We start from the raw sequence: 23399 nt of genomic DNA, 5'->3' as shown, positions 1-23399 counted from the left end.
TGGTACACTTCCAGTTAATGATAATAAATTACTAGTGTTACATAGAGGCTGTCAGGGTACAGCAGGTCTACCAAACATGCCAAAATATTAAATTTGTCTACAGGCAGGTGCACAATTCAACAGATGGGGAGGATCAAGTTTCCCATAACAAATAAACAGGTCCTCCAAATTAAACGACAAAATACGGTGTTTGTCCTTGCCCTCTAGAACGACATGTTTTCTGATCTGATGCCCCTGCGAGCAGGACATGCTCGCAGGGGCGACAAACTGTTATAAGTCACTGTTAAAAACAGTTTTATGATGTGACAACACTATGATTAAGGTTTGTTTAGGATTAGGTACAAAAATTATTGGGTTAGGTTTAGGGAAAGATCGTGGTTTGAGTTCATATAAGTATTTTGTTAAAGTTGGGGGAGCTTCGCTGTCATGGTTCCAATTATATACACTTGTTTAAGGGTAGGAAACAAGTGTGGTCATGTCAAACAACGTTGACAGTCGGTAGGAAACGGGAAACAAGCAGCTGCCACCTGTGTTAAAGTCTGTTGTTTTGTTGACCCATCCAGCCACCTTGACCTCCTCCCTTTACTCTTTGACGCTCTATAACAACGTCACCTGACTTCCTTCTTTGCTCCTGTCATAATTACTCCGGCCACTAGAGGGCTTTGTCACTTGAACGTAAACATATTTTGTTTTGAGGCACAGAAATAACTGGTGCTATCGTTCTTCTTGGGAGGACCGTCACAAATTTAATTATGAATTATTTACTTGGTTTTAAATGCACCAGTTCCTCCAAGTAAATTCCTCTGGAAAATAAATAACTGCTCATAATATAATTTCAACACAACTGACTACACTCAAATATATGACTCTTAATTTTTGTCTTTTATTTTTATTTACAGGAAACATCCTAGGAAATGAATAGGAAATTACGGACCTGTAAAATTAAGTGTTGCTACAGCATCTTTTCAAAGTGATTTCTGTGTAACAAACTAACAGTGGAGCCAGAGTTTAGAGGCAAGACGCATTAAGAACCACAGAGTTGTGCAGTATGACATTATCAAGTGCTGCATTGTGAACCACATGTCATCTGTGATATCTGTATCCATGGCGATTTGGTTCTCTACTACGCAAGCAGTTTCCTAGGCAGCACCAGTTGTTGCCTTGTCTGAGCGTGTTTTAAAAAGTCCAGGCATTTTCCATTCTGCCGCAACAATTACTACTGCAAACATCCTTTTGGCAGAAGCTATTTAACTAATTTATTTACCTTTAAGTGATGTCATATCAGAAGCATGTTAAGTAGATAATGTGCAACAAGCAGATAGAACGATAGATAGACGTGGACAGTACGATGGAGCTAGAATAGAGAAATGGAGCTGAAAGTAGAAGTTCCAGCAGGGTAACAACCTAGAGGAGGATAAAAAAAGAGTGAATAGAGAGTGAAATGGAGCCAAGAGAATGGCAAGAGCATGTGGGTGTCTGTTCCTGAAAAGAAGAGTCAGATTAAAATAGAATAACAGCCATGTGACGACAGTGTGACTGTCAAACACCTGCAGCGGAGAGACACACGGACAGAAAGGGAGAGAGAGAGAGACTGGCATAATGGGATGTAAGGGACAAATGGAGAAACAGACAGATGACAAAGAGACAGAGGGAAAGACGTGGGGGTGGAAATTGTGAATAGTGAGACTATGCAAAGCATTAGAGGGAACAGAGCAACAAAGAGGAAGAGCGTGAATCAGATACAGATGAGCAAAAAGGTTGAGAACAAATGAAAAAGAAGGTAAGCATGAAGAATAGAGGCCATTATTGTAGCTTCCCTGCCAGAATTTGTGTGAATGAGAAAGAACCAGTGTTTTTCTCCTGTGCACTCCCATCAGTCTCCCTTTTTCCTGCCCTGAGCTTTGAATAGCTCCTTACAGCAGTGATGCAGGAACGAGAGAAAGTAGATGAGCTTAGGTATCATTGTTTCTGACAAAGGTGCTATCATACACAACACATCTGTTGCATTTTCACCAGGTAGTTTTTGAGCGGCCATGATATTTAGACAGCCCTGATTGGCAGTTGTTGACATTTGAGAGGAGACCAGTCTCTCTGTGAGAACTGATGACAATCAGAGCCATTTAGATTAGACAAGGTGCTTAGCATTGTACTGCATCACCACTCAGCCTGCATCAGGAACAAACACAAAGACGAGACTGGGATTTCATTAAAAAGTTATATATTATTATATATTATCAAAACAATTATCAAAATCTGAACACACATGCTAGACATACTGTTGGATTCAGCCTGGCTTACAGAGATATCAGTATCGCATAATCATATATCATAATCAAATATCAAAATCATCGTTTGGAAGTTCTTTTTTAGTATCAAAAGTAATTCAGTAATAGTTGTCTGTTTCCATGGTTACAGTGCAAACAGGAACTGCTAATTTGCCATGACTTTTTATGGTGCAAATTTGTCAAACAAATACAAGCTAAAAAAGGCTCAATGTGTAGCCCACAGCTAACTCCACACAACATTATACTTCCTACTTGCATCCCCCAAAGCATTATGGAAACTGTAGATCCAAAACTTAGATCGTTACTCCATTTTTTTTAAAGAATAAAGAATAGAAAATAATAAAAGGAGAAGGATTTCTTTTTGTTATTATTTATTTATTTTCTAGACCTGCTCTATAGGAAAAGTGCAATGAGATCATTTCTGTTATGAATTGGCGCTATATAAATAAAATTTAATTGAATTATTTTGACCAAACCAGAGTTGGTGATTGCTGGAACAGTGGAAAGACTAACAGAGACGGTTTTGGTGAGTTTAATTTTGTTTCTGTCCCGTTTGAATGAAGTATGTTTAAAGGTCCGGTGTGTAGCATTTAGTGGCATCTAGCGGTGAAATTACAGTTTGCAACCATTTGAGTACCGCTCACCTCACCCTGCCCTTCCAAGCGTGTAGGAGAAACTACGGTGACCACGAAACTCGCGAAAAACGCGAAAAGCCTTATCTAGAACCAGTGTTTGGTTTGTCTGTTCTGGGCTACTGTATAAAAAAAATGGCAGTGCAACATGGCACCCTCCGTGGAAGGGGACCCGCTCCCTCTGTAGATATAAAGGGCTTATTCTAAGGTAATGAAAACACAATGGTTCGGCCCGTTTCGTGTCTGCCGGTTGAGGTGTAGTCGGGATATTTTGCTGAATTAAGGGTTTTGATGAGTTTCTGTCCAGTTTGAATGAAGTGTGTTTTAGGAGGTAAAAGTTTTTCCCTCAATGGAGTCTGGTGTCCATTTTGGTGTGAGATACTGGTGCTCTAGTGCGACATTTAGGGGCAGTGAATGTCGCATACAGTGCTTTTTTAATTTGTTTTGAAAACTTGTGGACACACAGGCAAAAAACTACTTTTTTCTCCAAACGTTCCTAGAAAGTGTATAATATAACTCACATGCAAATTGATGGCATTTCTAAGTACCTAACCCTAACCCTGGCTAAGACTATGCAGTGACTCAAGCCTGTAAATAACAAAAGGTTAAAACCAGTGTTGGGCAATAGCTACAAGTAGCGTTGTTACTAGTTTAACTACATTTCTCAGTAGTGTGGTGCTAGCGTCGCTGTTTTCTAAATCAAATAGCTTTTCAGTTGCTTAGCTCTTTTATTGATCACATAGTGCAGTAGTGTCCACACAAGCTAACATTACATCTCGGCAAGCATTTTGAGTAAACCCGAGCATTTCTGGAGCTCAAGCGCAGCGGAGCTTTCTGCTGCTGTCTTAAATCTAACTAAGGATCAGTAAGCGACGCAACCGTATGTGTATGTGTAGCCGACAAAAGAACTTCTGTATGACAGTGACATCACGTACCAATCCTTGGGCCGATGCCTACGGCATCTCTGCTGCTGTGAAATACAGACACACGAGCTTGAGTTTACACATTCAGGCAATTTTCGAATAAGCTAACAACCAACAGCAACAGCAACCAAACTAACCATCACAATTCAGTGCAGTCTGCAAACACCAGCCAGCAACTTGTCAACAACTAACCACTAGCTAGATACATTAGCTTTCTACATTTCTCTGGGGGGCTTCATTTGATGTAGAGTAACTGGTAGCTTAGCTCACTACAATTTTCAAGTAGTTTGCCCAACACTGGTTAAAACAATGAATGAAAACAACACCACAACTTACCAAATTGCAACTAAAAGCTTCACAGTTATCCTCTAGTGAGCAGATACAGATTAAACATTGAAAACAAAGACTAACTCAAATGACATTCATCGGAATATTCAATGAGAACACTGAGGTGAACATTCAGATTTGGTGAAGGGGCGTCATCACCAGCTTGGTCAGTGTCATCATTGCTGTCATCAGTGTAATTGTAGGAATGACACCTGATGCGGGAACATCAGTGCCGCTTCAATCACCACGGACAACGACCACCACCAGAGGCGATGACAGAGGAAGAGTCACACAGTACAAAGGATGCTGATGCTGCTCAGTCACAGCCTGAAACAAAAGGAGACATGAGACACGTCTAAACACACAGCACAGGAACTAATTAATTTACTCACAGAGACACTCATCAACAGGAATAAACAGCTGCACACAGAACAAGCTGGCTGGACACAGTTATTCATTTCCCATCAGCGAGAATGTTTAACTGTTAACTAACCAGACTAATATAAACCTATGAAGACAGAAGCAGTTGTGCTATGCTAAATTTCGATACATGTTAGTGACATAAATTCAGCATGTTTTAAAGATACCCTGTGGAGTTTTTTGAAAATATACAATGTTTACATTGACATTGTTTACATCCATCTTTGCTTGCAAGCAGTCATATTCTTCCTTGACTTTGTTGGCACATCTCTACATTTATTGCGTACCTGCCAACACTCCCGTTTTCCCGTATTTCAAGGCCATCTCCCAGCACCCTCCCGTTTTGTTGTTTCTCCTGGGAAACTCCCGTAATTTGCATGTCACCCAAGTTGCCAGATAGTCTATGACAACACAATCCACACACTACATACAATTTAAATCTGTCACCGCAACCTGGCAACCCACAACCCGATCCAAAGGGTGTGTGCGCAGCTGCTCTCTGTGCGGCCAGGCGGGCTATCGTCAAGGCAGGACGGCGCTCCATCTCACCCAACCCCCACCCAAGGCGACACCCCCCATTTTGAAACCTAAATGTTGGCAGGTATGTTTATTGGCACATTTCTGCCACCAAGTGTTGATTAGTGGAATAACGTGAAAACATCGGCAAGACAGTGTATCACATCACCCGCTTGCATGAGTATTCTAGTGTACGAATATGACATACTAACAAAACGAGGACTCAATATTAAAAAATAGAAAAATCTTAAACATTTCTCCTACGAGAGGTCAAAATCCTCTGCGTAGTATATTAAAGTCTGAATTTGAATTTGAAAGCACCAATAAAGACAAGAAAAGGTTCATTTATTTGTGTAGCACCTTTCAACAATGAGGCCATTCAAAGTGCTTTACATAACACATAAATGCATTAAGTCATGATATAAAAGAAACACAAGGCAATATAAAAAATAGCATAAAAGACGAATATAAATAGGATTTAAAAGGATTAAAACTAATAATATAGAAGAATAAATAAGCATTTAGAATAAATCTAAATGCAGGGGTGTCAGGAATCAAAAGTTAACTAGTTAACCAGTTGTCCTGCACCAATGGAAACCTGCATATAAAACAGCAATTACAGAATCTAATACATTGGTAGTTTTACAAAAATACCAATAAGAAAAAGTATCAAACATGGTGTTTATATTATGATAATTGAGGATTAGCTCTTGAAGATTCACATAGGTTAGATAGACATGACCCCTAAATCAGATTATAAGTCTGCAGTGCTATATTTCTAACCATTCATTTTTAAATTCTTTTTTTCTTTTTCTTCTTTAATTAAAATGTAATATTGATGAGACCAGATGAGAGCAGCTGTCTGCTGTTGTCTCTGGAGATGCTAAAACAGCCTCAGACTGACTAAGAGGAGAATTGGCAGACGTTCATTCCTGACAGAATATTTCTGTCAAGTTTTATAGCATGTGGGTCTGATTCAAATTAATCTTGTTGGATTTGTTATAGATGAGCTCGTATGAAATTTGGCCATGGGCATTCATTAAAACGCAAAGTCTTAATAATACCGCCAAAAAATGTGATATGAATGATTGATTTTCATTATAGATCTGTGATATGTTAGAGCACAGTAACCATGAAGCACAAATTAGACATACACTGACCAAACTGACAGTGACAGTAGAGACCTCTTTACTATTGCTTCTGTGTTTCTTGGCCTCTCTCCAAACTTGGCTCAACACTTGTCTCTCTCCTCTGAGTGATGTGTGAATTTCATCAGCGAGCAGTTTTTCTTTATGGGAATGTTTTCCCCTGTTTAGTCTGTCAATTCCTGCCTTTCTACTTGTTCTTTCAGGTCTGAATTTCTGTTTCCGACTTTCTGTCTATCATTCACCTCCCTTGAGTCATGCTGAGGACATATTTATGAATTATGGTCTGTTGGCTGGTCTCAGTTTAGTAACTTTCACTCAAACTCTAGACAAATCCTGTCTCTACTCTCTCTTTCTTTCTTACACATAGACACACAGAGAGAGGTTGGTTAATTAAGCACCGTGATGCACCTGTTTCTCCTGTTCTTTACACAGTTATAGGTCAGTCTTACTTGTGTGTGAGAGAGAGAGAAATAGCATTGGGACATTGTGTGTGTGTGTGTGTGTGTGTGTGTGTGTGTGTGTGTTGTGTGTGTGTGTGTGTGTGTGTGTGTGTGTGTGTGTGTGTGTGTGCGTGTGTGTGTGCGTGTGTGTGCATGGCGGGGCCCGTCATCATGGCTTGGCTGTATTCTACAGTGCATGTGTCTCCAGTATGTTAGTGATGCTACTGGAGACCCAGCTCTGTTGGAATAACAACCAGGACCCACTGCAACACTACCAGCCTCCCCCTGGCCATGCTGTGTGTGTGTGTGTGTGTGTGTGTCCGTCCTCGCCTCTGTCTGTCTTTTTCTCAGACAGACTCACTGATTTAGTCCATGCATACATGCGTACATGTACATGCGTCCCTCTTCACTCTTCTCCCTTTAGTGACTGACAGTCAACTGGCAAAAATCAATCTGCATCAGAAATTCATTTCAGTCAAATGTTAAGTCAAAAAGAGTGAACAGCCAACGTTACGTCACTCATCGACTTAAACTTCCACGGGTAAACATACAGCAGGTGAAGGAATAAGCAAGCTAGTGATTTGCTCAAATACACAGAGGGGCTTTGTAAGTAGTTGATTTTACATAAAAATCTATAGGCATGAGGGAGGATGCCTTTAATCATCTGCGAGTGTGATGCCATTACCTTTCATCCGCTTGCTGTTAGATCAAGGTCGAGCAGTAAACCTCTTGAAATGCAGATTGGCTTGATTCACGGAGTCAGACAGCTCTGTGAACAATGCAGCAGATAAGAAATACGGGAGATACCCTAAAGGCTCCAATTAGCTCCTTAAACTAATCCTCCCGGTCGAGTCTTTAGCTAAGCTCAGTCTTAATCTAATGTGGCCAATTTACATTAGTACTCTTACGCTAATCTAATATCTGATTCTCAAATGAGTGTGTTACCTTCAATACATTCATAAATGCAATCAAGCACTAAGTAATGTAATGTGAGGGTGTTTTGCACTGTGAATATTTAGTAAAATAGTTACGTGAATAACATTGTTACAATGAAAACAAAGCCTTTGTTTCAGAAGTTTAAATTTTACTTAATAATAAATAAATGTGTGATGTTGTGTGTTTTACAATGTGAAATGTAATAATGTGAAATATAACTCATATCCTGTGCATCCCACACTCAACAATTAATGAAATGTACCTACAACTGACATCTGGGACAATGACTCAAAGGTGTAAAAACTGTAGAATCTCTAACCAGGTTTTGAAGGTTTTCCCAGTACATGTTCATATTTAGGTTGCAGAAATCTTGAAAATTAGCAAAAAGTGCCTTTAATCCTCAACAGAATTAAGGGCAGCTCTTATTAAACTATATAACTAAAGAATATTTTTTGTGTTCACGGAGATGTCTTTATGTCCTGTGTTAAATTTACTTCAGTGATAGGAAACTTCAAAGGTGTTGTGTGTCCTTTTAAAAATAATGATTTTTCATGTAGCTGTGGTATAATGGCTGATTTTTATTGATGGTGGAGGAAGAAGGGCAGTAGAAAACAAATAAATTGATGTGATTTACTTTGATGATGATTACAGTTTTGATCTTCCACAGGACACGGATGGGAGTGCACAAGAGAAATACATTGTGTTGTATTTTATTCTGATTGTCATGGCTAGTTTTCCAAAGACACGACCCGTAAGTCATGCATGTCATATCAGCTGATCAACATCCAATCCACATAAACTACAGTCATTCACCTTTTCCGGCAAGGCCACCTACCAAAGTTGTTGAATAACAGCTGGTCTCAAATACTAGCCAAATGAGAGCAGGTCAGAAAACAGGGAGGCTTCTTTCTAAAATTATATAAAATATTGAGCTTGAAAGTCCATTAAGCATGACAACTGTATTGTTGTCATGCAACTGTATGTCCATATTCTAGATATATGTTTGCAATCTATACCCAATGTTGTCATTTTGTTTCTCCATATTGTGATTTTGATATTGTTATCTCTGTCTCCTCTGTACACACGACATTTCTTGCATGTCTGTCCATCATGGAAGAGGGATCCCTCTTCTGTTGCTCTTCATGAGATTTCCTCCTCTTTTTTTTTATTCATTAAAGGTTTTCACTGTATTGTTCTATGTGCCAAAATAAAATCCCCACTCACCAGGCAGCCAAAGCAGGCTAAAATAAACCTTAGAAAGAATGTGCAAATTATTATCTGGCCTAGTTCTGCTCAGTAGAAAATTATCTCGACATTATACAGAGCTGATTTTGTTTTATCGTGCTAGCTACAGCTCTGTCCATTTAGACTTAATTAAGCTTTTCAGTGAGTTGTCCTCCTGGAGTTATGCTCCAAATGTCTGCCTCCCTCTCTATTAACTCTGATTTATGACTGCTGTAGTTCAGGGAAAAGATTGAATGAAAGGATCATATTTTGCCCTGTATAATCTTTTTCTTTACCTACATTTATTAACAGGTCGGCATTTTCTTGTTCAACAGCCAAATCCTGCTTCACTATAATCTCATTTCCATACCATTATACCTGTAGACTGACCACTAAGTTCTCTGCTTTTAACACCGGCCGCGGAGCAGCTTCACAGAGATGTTTTAGGCTTAAGTGCCCTCCTGAAGAGCAAATTGAGCGTAGCGCTTGCAGGAGAAGAGTACACATTTCAGACACTGTGTACTTTTCTGCCTACAGTTGAAAACCTGCAGTAAGAACAAATAAAAGTGGAAGGTAAGATAGAAGATAAAGAAAATATATTCATCTTTAACAATAATTACAGTTAATTTACTATACTGTAATTGTTTAAATTGTCCTCTTGATGGAAGTCAACTCAATTTTATTTGTGTGTAATAGTATAGTAGTATTACAGGACCGCCTCTGTGCTTCTATTACTGGATTCAGTGCAGTTTTTGATACCATAGATCTTTCAGATAAGTAAGACTTTAACCACACGAGAGCAGGCCAGAGATGCCAAATTGATATTCCAGTTGGTCTAGGAGTATACTGTGATCTATGGTATCAAAAACAGCACTGCAATCCAGTAATAGAAGGTGGAATTTGAATCTATGATAAGCGGATCATTAACCACTTTAGTAAAAGTGCAGTTTCTGAAAGCAGATTGAAAAGGTTAAAAAAGATTTCTGTTAAGTATGTGGGTCGAAAGTTGCTGAGACACAACTCTTTCAAGTACTTTTGAAAAGAATGGAAGGTTAGCGACTGGTCGATAATTATTCAAAGACCCTTGATCAAGGTGTGGTTTCTTAAGTAGGAGGTTCAACGTCAGAAGTCTTAAAGCTAGTGGGGAGAGTCGTAAGTGATAAATTAACCATATTCAGCATTGTAGGTCCCAGAAATGGCCAGAGATCTTTAAAAAGTTTAGCTAGTAGGGGGTCAAGGAAGCACTTAGTTGGTTTAGAAGCCAACACCAGTTTAGACAACGTTTCAAGAGAAAAATTTGTAGGAACAGAGACTAACTGGGAATCAACATATGAATGTTGCACTATCGATTCTGCAGAAGTAGCTGGAGATGAGGAACTCATTTCGTATCCAATCTCATCTATTTTTCTGCAGAAAGTCTAAAAAATCAGGAGCCGTAAAGGGTGAGCAGCTAACAGACAGCTGTTTTTGAGTACGTTTGTCTACAGTGTCAAAGAGAAATCTAGGATTGTGTTTATTGTTACTCATTAAGCGAGAGAAATAGGCTCCTTTGGCAGCAGACAGGAAACGCTTGTAATTCAATACACATTCATGCCATGAGAGGTAGAAAACTTCCAGTTCTGATTTATACCATTTGGGTTCCAATCTCCTGCAGGCCTGCTTAACAGCACCTGTTTCTTCAGTAAACCGGGGTGTAGACGTCTTTGACTGTCTTGTTTTGGTAGAAAGAGGCTCAACTGAATGATGAGTCTGGTGCCCTGGACAAAGCAATTCATAGTTGATAGAGATGGTTTTAATACAAAAGCATTAAATGAGTTGAATTTAATATCAAGTTCGGAGGTTAAACTGAAAATAGACTTATAGATTAAGGCAACACCTTGTTTAGTAGACCAGGAAACATGGGCATTGGTATAGTCAGATGGGGAAGCTTAATTTAATGGTAAGAAAATGTTCAGTTTCAGCCACGTTTCACATAAATCAATCATCATCCAGGCAGGATATTTGTTGTGATACTTGCCAGAGCTTTCAGTAATAGGCCAATCTGTAGATCTACCAGTAGATGATGTATTAATTGGAACAAGATACATTTTATTATTAGTAGAACATTTTGGTGGCCTGTGCATGTGTGTGGGGATTGTGATTACCTTAGATATTTTGTTTTGTAGGACTTGATCAGGTGCTTTGTGGGACATTTCACCACCATAGATTTGCATATTTAGGGACAGAGAACTTATGAGTAATACGGCGAGGGCGGGAGACAGTCTCATTGTTGCAGACCGGGCTATAGTTTTAGTCTGATAGTGTGCACTGTGAAGGTTTCCCTGTTACAATATGTCAAGCAGGAGGAATAGGGGGAGAACCCAAAAAGGCAGACACTGAAGTGGAGCAGGTGCAGTTCAGTGAGTTTTCATGACATAAAAACGTACATAGGGTGGGAGGAAGACCTCAGGCGGACAGCCTGGGGGCAGGACAGATGAGGAGCCTGGAACCTCAGGGGGATGGCCCAGGTGCTGGAGAGGTGCGGGGCAGAAAACCTCAGGAGGATGGCTTGAGGGCAGGACAGAAGAGCAGAGCAGGTCAGAGGGGCGACCATGAGGCAGGGCTGAAGGGCTGAGCAGGTCCGGGTGATGACCAGACGTACGGAGCAACTCAGGAGGTTGGTGACAAAGGCAAAACCCCTCCAGAAGTTGAACAGGATGCCGGCGATGAAGACAGAAGCCCTCTGGAGGCCGGCAGCAAAGGCGGGAGCCCATGGAATACTGGCAGTGTAGCTGGACATCAAGACTGGAGTTTAATGACTGGAGATCTGAGCAGGTGGCCGGCAACAGGGCAGCAGGACTGGAGGCCAGTGACAGGGCAGCAGAACAGGGGGCTGGCGACAGGGCAGCAGGACTGGAGGCTGGCGACAGGGCAGCAGAACAGGGGGCTGGCGACTGGGCAGCAGGGCTGCAAGTAGATGTTGCTTCATAACGAACATGAGGGTCAAGAAGCTGCTCCAGCTCAGAGAAATCAGGAGTGTGCTACAGCTCAGGAGATTCAGGAGTGTGCTGCAGCACAGTGTGTTCGAGTGACTGTGGCAGCACTGAGAATTCAAGAGGTTATGGCCCAACCGGAGCAGGATAAGGTTGCAGACCAACCAGAACAGGAGATAGCTGGGATCCAGCAGTGGCAGGAGTGTGCTGCAGCTCTGAGAGTTCAGGTGGCTGCTGCAGCTCCACAGGGACAGGTGGCTGCTGCAGCTCAGACTCAGGAGGGTCAGGGAGTTGCTGCTGTTCAGGGGATTCAGAAGTATGCTGCAGCACAGAGGGCACAGGTGACTGTTGCAGCACAGAGATTTCAGAGGACTGCTACAGCACAGAGACTTCAGAGACATCAGAAGTCTGCTGCAGCTCAGGAACTGGTGATTGCTGCAGCGCAGGAGCATGTGTCGGCCGGGCCACCAACTGGGGACGAGGAGCAGGTGTTGGCTGACAGGAGATGAGGAGCAGGTGTTGGCTGACAGGAGATGAGGAGCAGGTGTTGGCCCAGACCGCTGACTGGGGATCAGGCAGGACTGGAGACGTTGCTATGTCGCTGGGCGGCTGAGTCTGGCGCTGGGCAGCTGCGTCTCTGTGGCGCTGGGCGGCGGGACCTCCACGGCACAGTGGCAGCGGTGAGGACAAGCAGCTGGGCAGCGGTGAGGATTGACATCAGCGGGAGCCCCCTTTCTGGGGGGCTTTCCAGAATGTGGCTCCAGGACAGGAACAGGCTGAGGTGCAGACTGACAGCTAACAGGCCGGAGTTAAGTCTGGTAGCTAGCAGGCTGGAAACCCAGCTGATGGCTGCGAGGGCCTCCATAAGCCAAACTGGTGCCTAGGTACGGGTTCTGGGGTGGGACCAGCTCAAAACAGACAGGCTTGTGGTTAGCAGACTGGAATGCAGGCTGGGGGCATCACATGAAAAGTACAGTTTTATGTGAGCGGTGTAATGTACAAAATGTCAGATGGTAAACAGAAGAGCCTAAGGAAAATATGCATGCATGTGTGAGAGGGAGTATCTGATAGAGAGAGAGAGAGAGAGAGAGAGAGAGAGAGAGGATTCTGTGTTTAGTTATGCTGATCACTGGTGCCCTTCAAAATGTCAGAGCGCTCCGAGTGATTAGAAAGGCTACAGATTAAGACAACAGCAAAGACTACACCCTGATAAGGTGTCGGTGAGGAGGAGAAACGTGGAGATCAACGTAAAATTTAGGGGGTTAGGTAGAAAGGTGCAGGGAGGAAAAATGATGGAGGTGTGGAGGAGAGATGGGATGGAGTGGAGGAGGGAGGAGATAAATGGGTTAAAGGAGAGAAAAAGAGGTAAACAAAGTCAACAAAGCCCCATAACTCACCGTATGTATTAGTGTGACATTTACAGAAATGTAACATTTTAATTGTAATTATTCCTACTGTTGCATATTCAGAGAATGGAGGACAATACATCCTGCTTCAGATGGGTGCATTGCTGTAACAAATTATGAATGATAGTAATGCAATGAGTAGAATGAATATGGAATCTATGAAAGCATTTCTGAAATTAAATAAAGATAATAAATATACACCATTATCATAATGACCCTTCACAGTCATATCATGTCATGTCATGTCATTTTGGTTCTATCTCCATCGTCAGGAGGGGATTTGATGTCTCCCGTATTAAACATGTACTTTGTTATGGCATTTCCAACTCAATTCGAATAAAAGCTTCAGCCAAATTTACATAAATTGAAATGGCATTAGAGAAAAACAAACAGTTAGTGTAATGAAATCATGTAGCTGTTTTCATTCAAATTTTAGAGACTGTCATGCTTCAGTTTTGAACAAATTGAAGGATTACATTGTCCTCTATCTGATTCTTCTTGCTGGGGAGGTTCAGTGACCCCCATTAGACAAGCTCTAAAAGTAAAAAGCTGACATTTTTGAGACATTATACTTTCATGTGAATGCAACAAAGTGGAAATAAATTAGCTAATTTAAAGAGAAAATTGTAAAAAAAAAATAAAAAATTTAAAAAAATGAAATTTCATTAAGCAAAAAAAAAAGGTTCAAGTTAAAGCTACAGCTGTGATTACGTTACAAGCTAAAACAAAAAATCATGCATGTGTGTCCTTGTGTGCATCAGGACCTGGTAATTGTGTGTGTGTGTGTGTGTGTGTGTGTGTGTGTGTGTGTGTGTGTGTGTGTGATGGGTGAAGAAGCAGGTAAATTAATATAACATGGTTTGAGGTTTATGGAGAGAAATGATTGTGAAAGGTCATAAGACACCGTCTGACATTTATCAAGGCATGGCAGGTTTCAGCGTCCATCCTCGACAAGTTCTTGACAACAGAGTGGGGATGTTGGGGAGCCAGAGACATTTGTTGTTTGTCTGCAGATCAACTTTTGATCAAACATTACTTATCTGGATTTGTGAAAGCGTTTCAAAATTCAAATTCTTTCTCTCTCCAGTACAAACACACACATAGAGGCTGGCAGAGCTCCAACTTCATTACAACAGCACTCTGGCAGCCTGATTGAGTGATCAAAGCTAATCGCATTTAATCATATCTAATCATATGTAATAACCAATACTGAGTGCTCAGGCATGACAAGACTCTCCACGCTCTCTCCATCTCTCCCTTTTCCTCTCTTCTCCTCCCTCACACTCGCAGTACCTTTGTGGTATTGTACGCTTAAGGAAGGAACAAGATGCTCTTCCTTCTGGCTCAGCTGTGTGACTAACAGCTTTGTCAGAACAACTGGAAGAGGATGATCTGGCAGTCACAGGCAATACTTTCAACATTATCGTCTTCTTTCTAATTTATATTCAGTACACAGTTTTAAAAGCTGCAGCATCTTAAACCTCTGCGATTTCTCCCAGTGTTTTTCTATGCTTTGATCAGATTTTGAAGTCCAGCTAACAGTCTCTCTTTAGACAGGTGTTACATGTAATAATAATGCAGTGTGATAACTGGTAGGGATTTAAATAAACTGCACACACAGTGTAAATATTCTTATGGTATGAATTTATAGCTGTCACCTGGGATGTTACAGGCGCTCATCTGATAAAGTTGTGGTTGTGAGATGCTGCGGCTCTGTATGCCTGTTTATAGAAGGTAAAAATGTAAAAGCCTTGAAGCACAAACTCAATCTTGCATGACCTTAAAATATAAGCGCCTCTGTTATCTCAGATCAGCTCTCCTGTTTTCTTATTCCTCTGCTTCTTTACTCAAACCTAATCTTTATTAGTGGAAGGTTCAAAAAGTGCACTTCAAGAAAACAAACTGCTCTCACCTTGCAGTTACAGTGTCCCTTTCAAGGCATTAGTATGCTTCAAACAAAGTCCTTGTCTGGTGGTCACACAGCATCTGAAACACCCTCCCCCAACACCTTTCTGACATTGGAATTGGGGGGGCTGGGTTTTGTTTGTTTTTTGCAATTTTCTTCTTTCCAAAACCAACAATTGGACAAGCACACCCACTTAATGCTGCTATTGCCGTGGTGTGCAGAGGCCAGAAAATAGGAAGGGTTTGAACCTCTCTCTCAGGCTCTCTTTTTCTCAACTGTTTCTGCCTTTTCATGTTTACGTCAACGTCATTGTGCAACATCATGACTTTCCGTTATTGCCATTTGTACGATTCAAATGTAAACACTTTAGTGTATTTTAGGCTTAGTAGCAACTAGTTTGTTTCAAGCATACCCCAACCTTTACTCTGAAGAGGAGTCACTTCCTTCTGGTTTGTTTCAGCTGTGATGAGATCATTCATGTTTGTCTTTAGGATTTGTGAATTTTGATGTGGAAAGATATTTTATCAATGTCAAAAGAGATAAAAATAGATTGGCTCTTGTTAAATTTGATCAGACTGATCAGAGGCAGACTGTAATTAAGATAACCACCTCTCTCCTCCAAGTTAAGTGCTTCTATCCAATCTTCAAAGAATGCAGCAATGATAAGAAAGTAAATATCTGTTATGTAATTTGTGAACCATGAGATTTTTGCCGGTAGTACCGCCAAATGCCATTTCCTTTCATGAATATTCAGCTGCTTCTTGCCTAGCGAACTCTGCAAATTAATTGTCAAGTGCTCGGTTTTCACAGTGCCAAAATGAAACAAAAGCATTGAGTGTCCTGAAGAGCAAAACTAACTCCAGTAATCCCTGACAATTTTTGAGTTCAGTTCATTTTTAAGTACCTCACTGGTGCCTCCAACAAGCACAGATTGCTATGCGTTTACAGAGTGCGACACAGTTTAAATATTGTTTTAGAGGCCTTCACAGCCTTCCAAGCTAAATATCTGGGGAAGAGCTGTTGTAACATAAACCTTGTACCCACAAAAAAACTATAGCCAAGGCCTCAGGTTTTTGGAGCCACACGTTGAGATCATAAACAAACAACCAAACAGACATCAGGGCATCTGTTTGTCTCCCTCCCCAGGATGCTTTGCTGCGGCTGGCGGCGGTTGTTGACGCACGCTCGCTGCGAGTGGCCCTTCGAGACAGCATACAGGAGCTGCTACCCAGCACGGTATTTGCATACACACGCGCACAAACTCTACATTTGCACAAACAGCTGAACATAATTGACATTTCCTTGATTTACTACCTGAAAAAAAAGCTTCCTGTTAGTATTCAGAGCAATGGACCTAAATGCCTCGGCCCTGACATAAGACGGGGGAACAGCGGCCCAGGCCTTGTTACAAATGGATGAGGCTCATCACTCATTAAATTAATTTGAATCTGATAAATATTACAAATGATTGTGCACGTATACAGTATGTGTGTGTTTTATTCCAGGAGTGTGTATGTGTCTACATGCTGGAGGGAGACTCGAGGCTGTTATCTGACGACCCGCCACATGAACTGCCACAGGAGGGAAAGATCAGGTGTGTACTCTCTCTCTTTCGTGTGTGTGTGTATACTTGTACTAGCTACATAGTGAGGACTGGAACACATTTTTTACCTACAGAGTGAGGACATTTTTGGAAAGTGTGGACACTTTCACTGTGGCCGGTCCTCACAACTTTAAAGGGCTGTTTGAATGTTAACACTTACTTTTAAGGGGTAGGGGTAGGGTTAGGCATTTAGTTGTGATGGTTAAGGTTAGGGCAGAATTAGGTTAAGGTAAGGGGCTAGGGAATACATTATGTCAATGATGGTCCTCACAAGGATAGAAGTACAAGGTTTTGTGTGTGTGTGTGTGTGTGTGTGTGTGTGTGTGTGTGTGTGTGTGTGTCTGTCTATGCAGCAAGCCGCAGATGTTTTGCAATAGAACAAGGGAAAGATGAAAAGGGGAAACAGAGATGGCTGTTTTCTCTGTGTGAAAAGCAGGTGTCACCTGAATGAACATGAGCCGTTCAGCCCAAAATCACATCATCAACACAGCGACAGGAGTGTCACAGAGAGAGATCTCATCATTAAGACACACGAGGACCTTCTCTGTTTCTCTTATCCTCTCATTTTTGCCACCTCTTACTTTATTTTCTCATCCCGTCTCTATTGCTCTCTCATTAAAACTCTCCCTTTATCTCACTTTTTTCTCCCTCTTATTACACATCCCTCTGACAAACTCTTTCCCTCTCTTGTCATCTGCTATTCCACCTTCCCACCTCACTGCATCAGTCTGTTGTTGCCCTTTTTTTCCTCTCAGCCTGCTTTCTCCCTGAAGAGCCATGAAGCACTAAGGCGGCTGTGTTTCGGTCTTTCTACCCCCTCCCCCCCCTTTCCCCTTCCCGCCGCTCCTTTTTCTCTCTCACCTTCAATCCCTCTTCCCAGCGGAAGCGTTGCAGGGCTAATAGCCGAGGTGACAGCGCCTGGGGTCCCTCAGCGACACAGCGATCCTCTCCTCTCTTAAGTGCTTTCTGAAGCTCAACAACCCCGTGTGCTACTGCGACTGCTGCCCAGGCTCCGGCAAAAACCAACACTACATTATAGATGAAACTGTCTGTTTGTCAGACAAGAACCCTTTTTCCAACACCTCATTGCCACACAAATACGGGATCACACACAAACATACCTATGCAGACACGAACACGCAAGGACACAAGCACAGAGCACACACACACACACACACAAACACACACAGAACCCGATGCACTCACACACACATTTGTAAGGGCTGCATGCAAGCTAGAGGTAGTGGGGATATTAAAAGAGCTACAGGGCACTTTGTTACTTTTCTCCCTCCAATTCACCTGCTTATATAAGCCTGTTATCAAGACCTTGGCATACACACACAAACACAAACAAGCACAAACACCCCCACACACACACTCAATGAACCCTGAGAGGCAAAGGGCCACTTTGTTTGAGCCTCATTCCAGCCCACTTTCTAATACATACAAACCCATTAACTGGAGCTTGACACACACACATATACAAAAACTGCACAAACAAGGTCAGCCAAGACAGCTTCCATGATCATTTATTCTCTAAACTATTTGTTGTGTACAAGATAACTGATGCCTTATAGCCAAATTGACTTAAACAGCTATTGTTAGAAATACTGCAAAAGGAAGACACACACTCCAAGGTCGGTGATACACATGCACAATGCAGTTGCACAACTGTTGCAATAAACATTTTCTTTCCATCTATAACATTAAAACATTTTTTTCATTTTGTAAAAAGGGCTAATTATATTTTAGAGTACGATGTAGACAGATGATTGACAGATTGCAGATGATTGATAATTTGATGGGTTTTGCCAATATATCACTATGGTTTTGATAACATTGAGTTTGTAGGATTGTCATACATTTATGTAGAAATCATTATAAATTGTACATAATTTGGATTAAAACTCTTCAGTTACTCTTTGTTTTCATTTTCATCATGTAGGTGTCCAAGCATGCAGCCTTTACCACGCTGCCTGGAACACTGTGCTTTCCAAGTTTTTTGTGAGCTATGTATCTTAAAGAGTGCATGTCACAATTCCCTCTCAGAGTTGTGTAAAATGCACAAATGATCAAACATGTTAGAGCTCCTCCTGAGCTCCTAAAACAAAAAGGAATTATTTCACTCACTGGTCAACGTCCTTCTTGTTATCTGTCATCTGCAAACCCTCATACAGAAAACAATACAAAACCTTAACTGCATATATCTTACGAAAGCCATAATGATATAGAATTAGTCTGAATCAGAATTAGCTATTACATTTTTTATTTTTTTGCACGTTAACACATCATCAGCTGTTAGAAACATTGCAGTGTGTCTTAATGATGGTTAAGCAGTTATGACAAATGGAGCTCATAGCGTATTTTCAGGCAGGAATGTGAAGTCATTAGCATCACCCAGATCAATTAATCAGAAGCTGATTTCTGTGAGGGCCAACTACACACCTACACTCACACATTTACTGCATCTGAGTGGTCTATTTAAATGTCCATCTCAAAGTCTTTGCTACCTCTGCTGCTGACCGTTATCACTGGCCACCACTGCACTGTAAACACACCGCCCACCACGCCAGCTTTGACCTATATGGTATTTAATTTGAGCTATTGTTGCTGTGAACTGTTCCAAGCAGATTTATGAAGCTTTAGTTGACCTTATAGCTATTTCCATATACCACACACCACACATTTAAACATAAATTGTATTATCTAATAGGTATGACATATGTGCACAGTATTTTTCCTAATGCCTCAGTGGGGTTTTTTTGCTCTTTTCGTCGTGCCCACAATAAATTTACTTCATGGTCGTGCAGGAAAGCTGCTTTGAACAAAGACATTACACAAAGGTCAGCTGTATTTGCCACAATAGTAAACTACGATGGGAATGTTTTTTGACTGAAGTGGACTATTCCTCAGTGAGCTGAAATAAATGGACACTTTTAAATCAATGCACCATGCAGAGATTTGGCTGCAGTGGTTTGAGGGTATTTCAGACTCTGTGAGCATGTAATGGTGTGACTGCTGCTATGTATGTGTGTGTGTGTGTGTAGCTAATGGAGGGTTGAGTAGATTATTATGTGAAGCACATAGGTCATGAATTTACCTGTGTGCATGGATGAAACTTTTCTTCTTTTTGTCCTTAATTTCATTATTCATGCAAGTCTGAGTGCGTGTGCTCACTGAGGTGTGCAGTGATGTTGTCACACGTGTGTATGTGTTTTTGTGTCCTTTGGCAGTACTGAGTCCAGAATAAACAATCCCTTGTCTCATATTTTAGCATAAGAAAGTTGCCCTCTGTATTAAATATAACACACACACACACACAGACCTACACCTTCGCCATCATCACACCTGGCTTCACACCTGGCCAGCACTTTCTCTCTCACACACACACACACACATACCCACACACAAATGGTTGTATTGAGTTCTTATAATTTCACAATGAATAATAGTTCTATTCAGAAATGTTTTGGTTGGTGTCAATGAACACAACGTGTCTGTTTTTGTAATGCTGGTGATTGTTTTTCCATTTGGTCCAATTGTCTTCCAAATCCCCTCTTCCTCTTTGTCTCCCCAGTGTCTGACAGACTGTTTCTCTCTGTTTCTCACTCTGACTAGTGCGCTGTAGGTCTTTGTCAAACCTGAGTCAAACTCAACTTGCATCTGTCTTGTCTTAGGAGTATCGCGGACCAGCTGAAGCGATGTCAATGTGCCGGCCTTCCTCTGCCCGAACTGCCAGAGAAATACAGAATCTGCCTCGCAGCACCGTTACCAGCACACAGAAGAGGTGTGTGTGGTTTTCCAATATGTGTGTATGCTGGAGGGTGTAGCGAGGGCTTGAATGATGCTGACAAATGGACCAACATCTGAGTGTGTGTGTGTGTGTGTGTACGTGTGTTTGAGGATGCGTGAGCATGCGCATGTTCATGCAGAGGAGCAGAGAGATGTGAGAACGTGGGCGAAAAAACAAATGAAAGGAGGTAGAGAGCAAAGTAGTGAACAAGAGATGATGATTGCAAAGGGAGAGGTATGGAGCCGCGTGGGTAGTAAAATTGTATAAGAGACCCCCCCAAAAAAGCAATGAAAGGTTTATGATGAGGAAAAAAATGTAAGAGCTCGAATGGAGTAGAATGAATAGACTCTGCATTCTTCTTCAAATTAACATTTTTTTGTTTTTATCTAAAAGCATAAATGAGAGAATAACCTGGAGGGATATAATCAGAGAGACATCTTGAAGTACACATGCATGACCGCTCTGCACTTTGTGGATCAATAAATACCACTGAACATTTAATGATGTTGCAGAAGTAAGAGTTAGTTTGGTACCAATGTGGTAAACACATCATTCTGTTGTGTCTGTTTTGTCTGCTGTCCACACGTACAGCTACACCTCTGTGGTCAAATGTTGGCCATAAAGATCTGCGGTCACTATCTGCTCTACATCGATGAGAATAACAAATTAAATTTTCAATTCAGTTTATTTTATTTATATAGCGCCAATTCATAACAGAAGTTATCTCATTGCACTTTTCCTATAGAGCAGGTCTAGACTGTACTCTTTATAATATTATTTACAGAGATCCAACAAATCCCACCATGAGCAAGCATTTGGCGACAGGCAGAAACCTCGGGCAGAACCAGACTCAGGGTGGGCGGCCATCCACCGCTGCCGATGAATGAAAGAGAATAAAATAAAATGTGTTGTGTTATGCAAGAACATTAGCTAGCTATTTTTTTTCCGGGCTCATTTGCCCTGCATATTTCTATTAGTATTAGAATGTGGAGAAAGACCAAATAAGATAAAGAGCGAGACAAGGACATGGAAAGAAAATTTAAGGAGTCTGTTTTGTCTAAATCAATGTATTATGTGTTATAAATGCTTTTTTTCTTTCTTTCTTTTAGCTGTTGTCATTCCTATCTTGGACCAGGAGCGGGACAAGGCCATCGCTGTCTTACTGGTGAGTCATTGCATTGAGGGACATACAATAGGATTTCAATGAATTAATAAATGGAAGTAATGAAAGCAATCACTGCTGATTATGTCCTCCGTTATGAAAAGGTAGATATTGACAGTTAAATAAGATACATGGATTCATTGGTTTTATTCAACATTCATAAATTAAATGAACTCCACAGAGACAGTCAAGCTCATGTACTGGACTGGACTAAATGTCTGTGTGTGTTGCAGGTGGGCTGTAATCCACTATCTGATCAGGATGAACTGCATCTGAATATTCTGGAAAAACATGTAAGCTCTCTCTTTTTCTGTCTTATTTGGTCACAAATGTGAAAAAACAACAACTTGGCAACAGTAGCTGACTTACTGGAAGAGTTTGCTCTTTATTTAACCAACACGTTTCGGCACAGGGCCTTCATCATGGTGTTTTACAGAAGGGGTGAAGCACAGCCTATAAATACTCTACAAGAAGGCGTAATCTTTGTTAATTATCCAATGACAACTAGACACATAGATTGCCAGCCTCTAAAATATGCTGCACCTAAAAACACACAGAAAAATAAAGAAAATACACAACACAAGGTTACATAAACAGCAAAAGTCATCACAAAAGCAAGGATAGAATTTAAGTAGGGAACTGATAATACAGTGCAAAAACTACAAAACTCTTATTAAATAATTATAAAAATAGCCCCTCAATTGTACATTTCTGAGATTATTTAAAGTCGTTTCTTAAGAAAGTTAATATCAACACCCCCTCAGTCCTAGATAGAGCTTATCAATAAAAGAAAAATCCAAAAATGGATTGGCCTCCAAAAATGTCTGGCAACTGGATGTTTTATATCTGCACAACAATGTGTGTGTTGCATTCACTCACATGCTCAGTAGGGATCCCTGTGGAAGACTGGCGATGTTTGCTTTAATGGCCTTTCCATTTGTTTTTGTTGGTTTCCTGAAGGACCAGATGAAAGCTAATAAAATTATATCAGACTGTTTTTAGTCTGATGATTTTCTCTCTTAAATTTTCTGTAATCTGACTTTGGTGCTTGTGTGTGTGTGTTTCTGCATACGTGCATGACGTCACAGGCCTCAGTGGTGTGTGTGCGAGTCCAGGCTGTTCAGACGTCCTACCAGAGGCCTCCTCTCAGCCCCTCTCCCATACAGTCCCACAATGCACTGCTGCACCTCAACGTCTCAGACCAGGACTACTCCGAACTGGACCGCAATATCCTGCAACTCTGTGGTATGCACACACACACTCAAATGGTTACATAAAGGCATATTGAACAAACCTCCCTCTTCACTCTCTCTCTCACACACATACATTTTACATTTCCTCCGCCTCGTGTATACAAACACAAAACATAATTACACACACACACACCCTGGTATATGTGAGGTGAGGTATGTTAATAGAGTAAGCCCATCTGGATAAAAAGCTCTATGAATTTAGATGGACTCTGTCAGTGGCACAAGGAATGTGTGACAGCTCCTGTGTGAAAACAGAACGCTTTGCAAAAACACTGCTTAAAATCTCATGCATAATGGAAGTGGACTCGCTAATGCCATTCCTGCGCACATACACATACATCAACGTTGTTTACTCCCTGGTAATTGTCAACAAATATCAGTTGCCTTTAGTCTCCGCAGTTTTTTCCGGCCTCTGCCTCGTCTTTCTGCTTCTCTGTCCAGCTCTTTCCGTGT

The 23399-nt window shown here is 41.2% G+C and overlaps 1 protein-coding gene across 4 annotated transcripts in view; it reads left to right on the top strand.

The window, feature by feature from the left end:
* The window catches only part of LOC122879144 (cGMP-dependent 3',5'-cyclic phosphodiesterase), a 164696-nt gene that overhangs the window by 115506 nt on the left and 25791 nt on the right, over positions 1–23399 (top strand). For 2 of the 4 annotated variants that reach the window (XM_044202902.1, XM_044202900.1), the window contains exons 3-9: positions 8295–8378; positions 16282–16371; positions 16641–16729; positions 20416–20525; positions 21641–21696; positions 21927–21986; positions 22782–22938. In XM_044202902.1, the coding sequence (XP_044058837.1) occupies positions 8295–8378; positions 16282–16371; positions 16641–16729; positions 20416–20525; positions 21641–21696; positions 21927–21986; positions 22782–22938 (646 nt within the window). The remainder of the gene's footprint in view (positions 1–8294; positions 8379–16281; positions 16372–16640; positions 16730–20415; positions 20526–21640; positions 21697–21926; positions 21987–22781; positions 22939–23399) is intronic. The other 2 variants (XM_044202903.1, XM_044202901.1) reach the window with 1 other exon arrangement.

This window comes from Siniperca chuatsi, linkage group LG7 (assembly GCF_020085105.1).
Source record: "Siniperca chuatsi isolate FFG_IHB_CAS linkage group LG7, ASM2008510v1, whole genome shotgun sequence".
NCBI classification, from domain to species: domain Eukaryota; kingdom Metazoa; phylum Chordata; class Actinopteri; order Centrarchiformes; family Sinipercidae; genus Siniperca; species Siniperca chuatsi.
The sequence above is the reverse complement of the archived record's forward strand: the minus strand, read 5'-3'. Positions and strand labels throughout refer to the sequence as shown.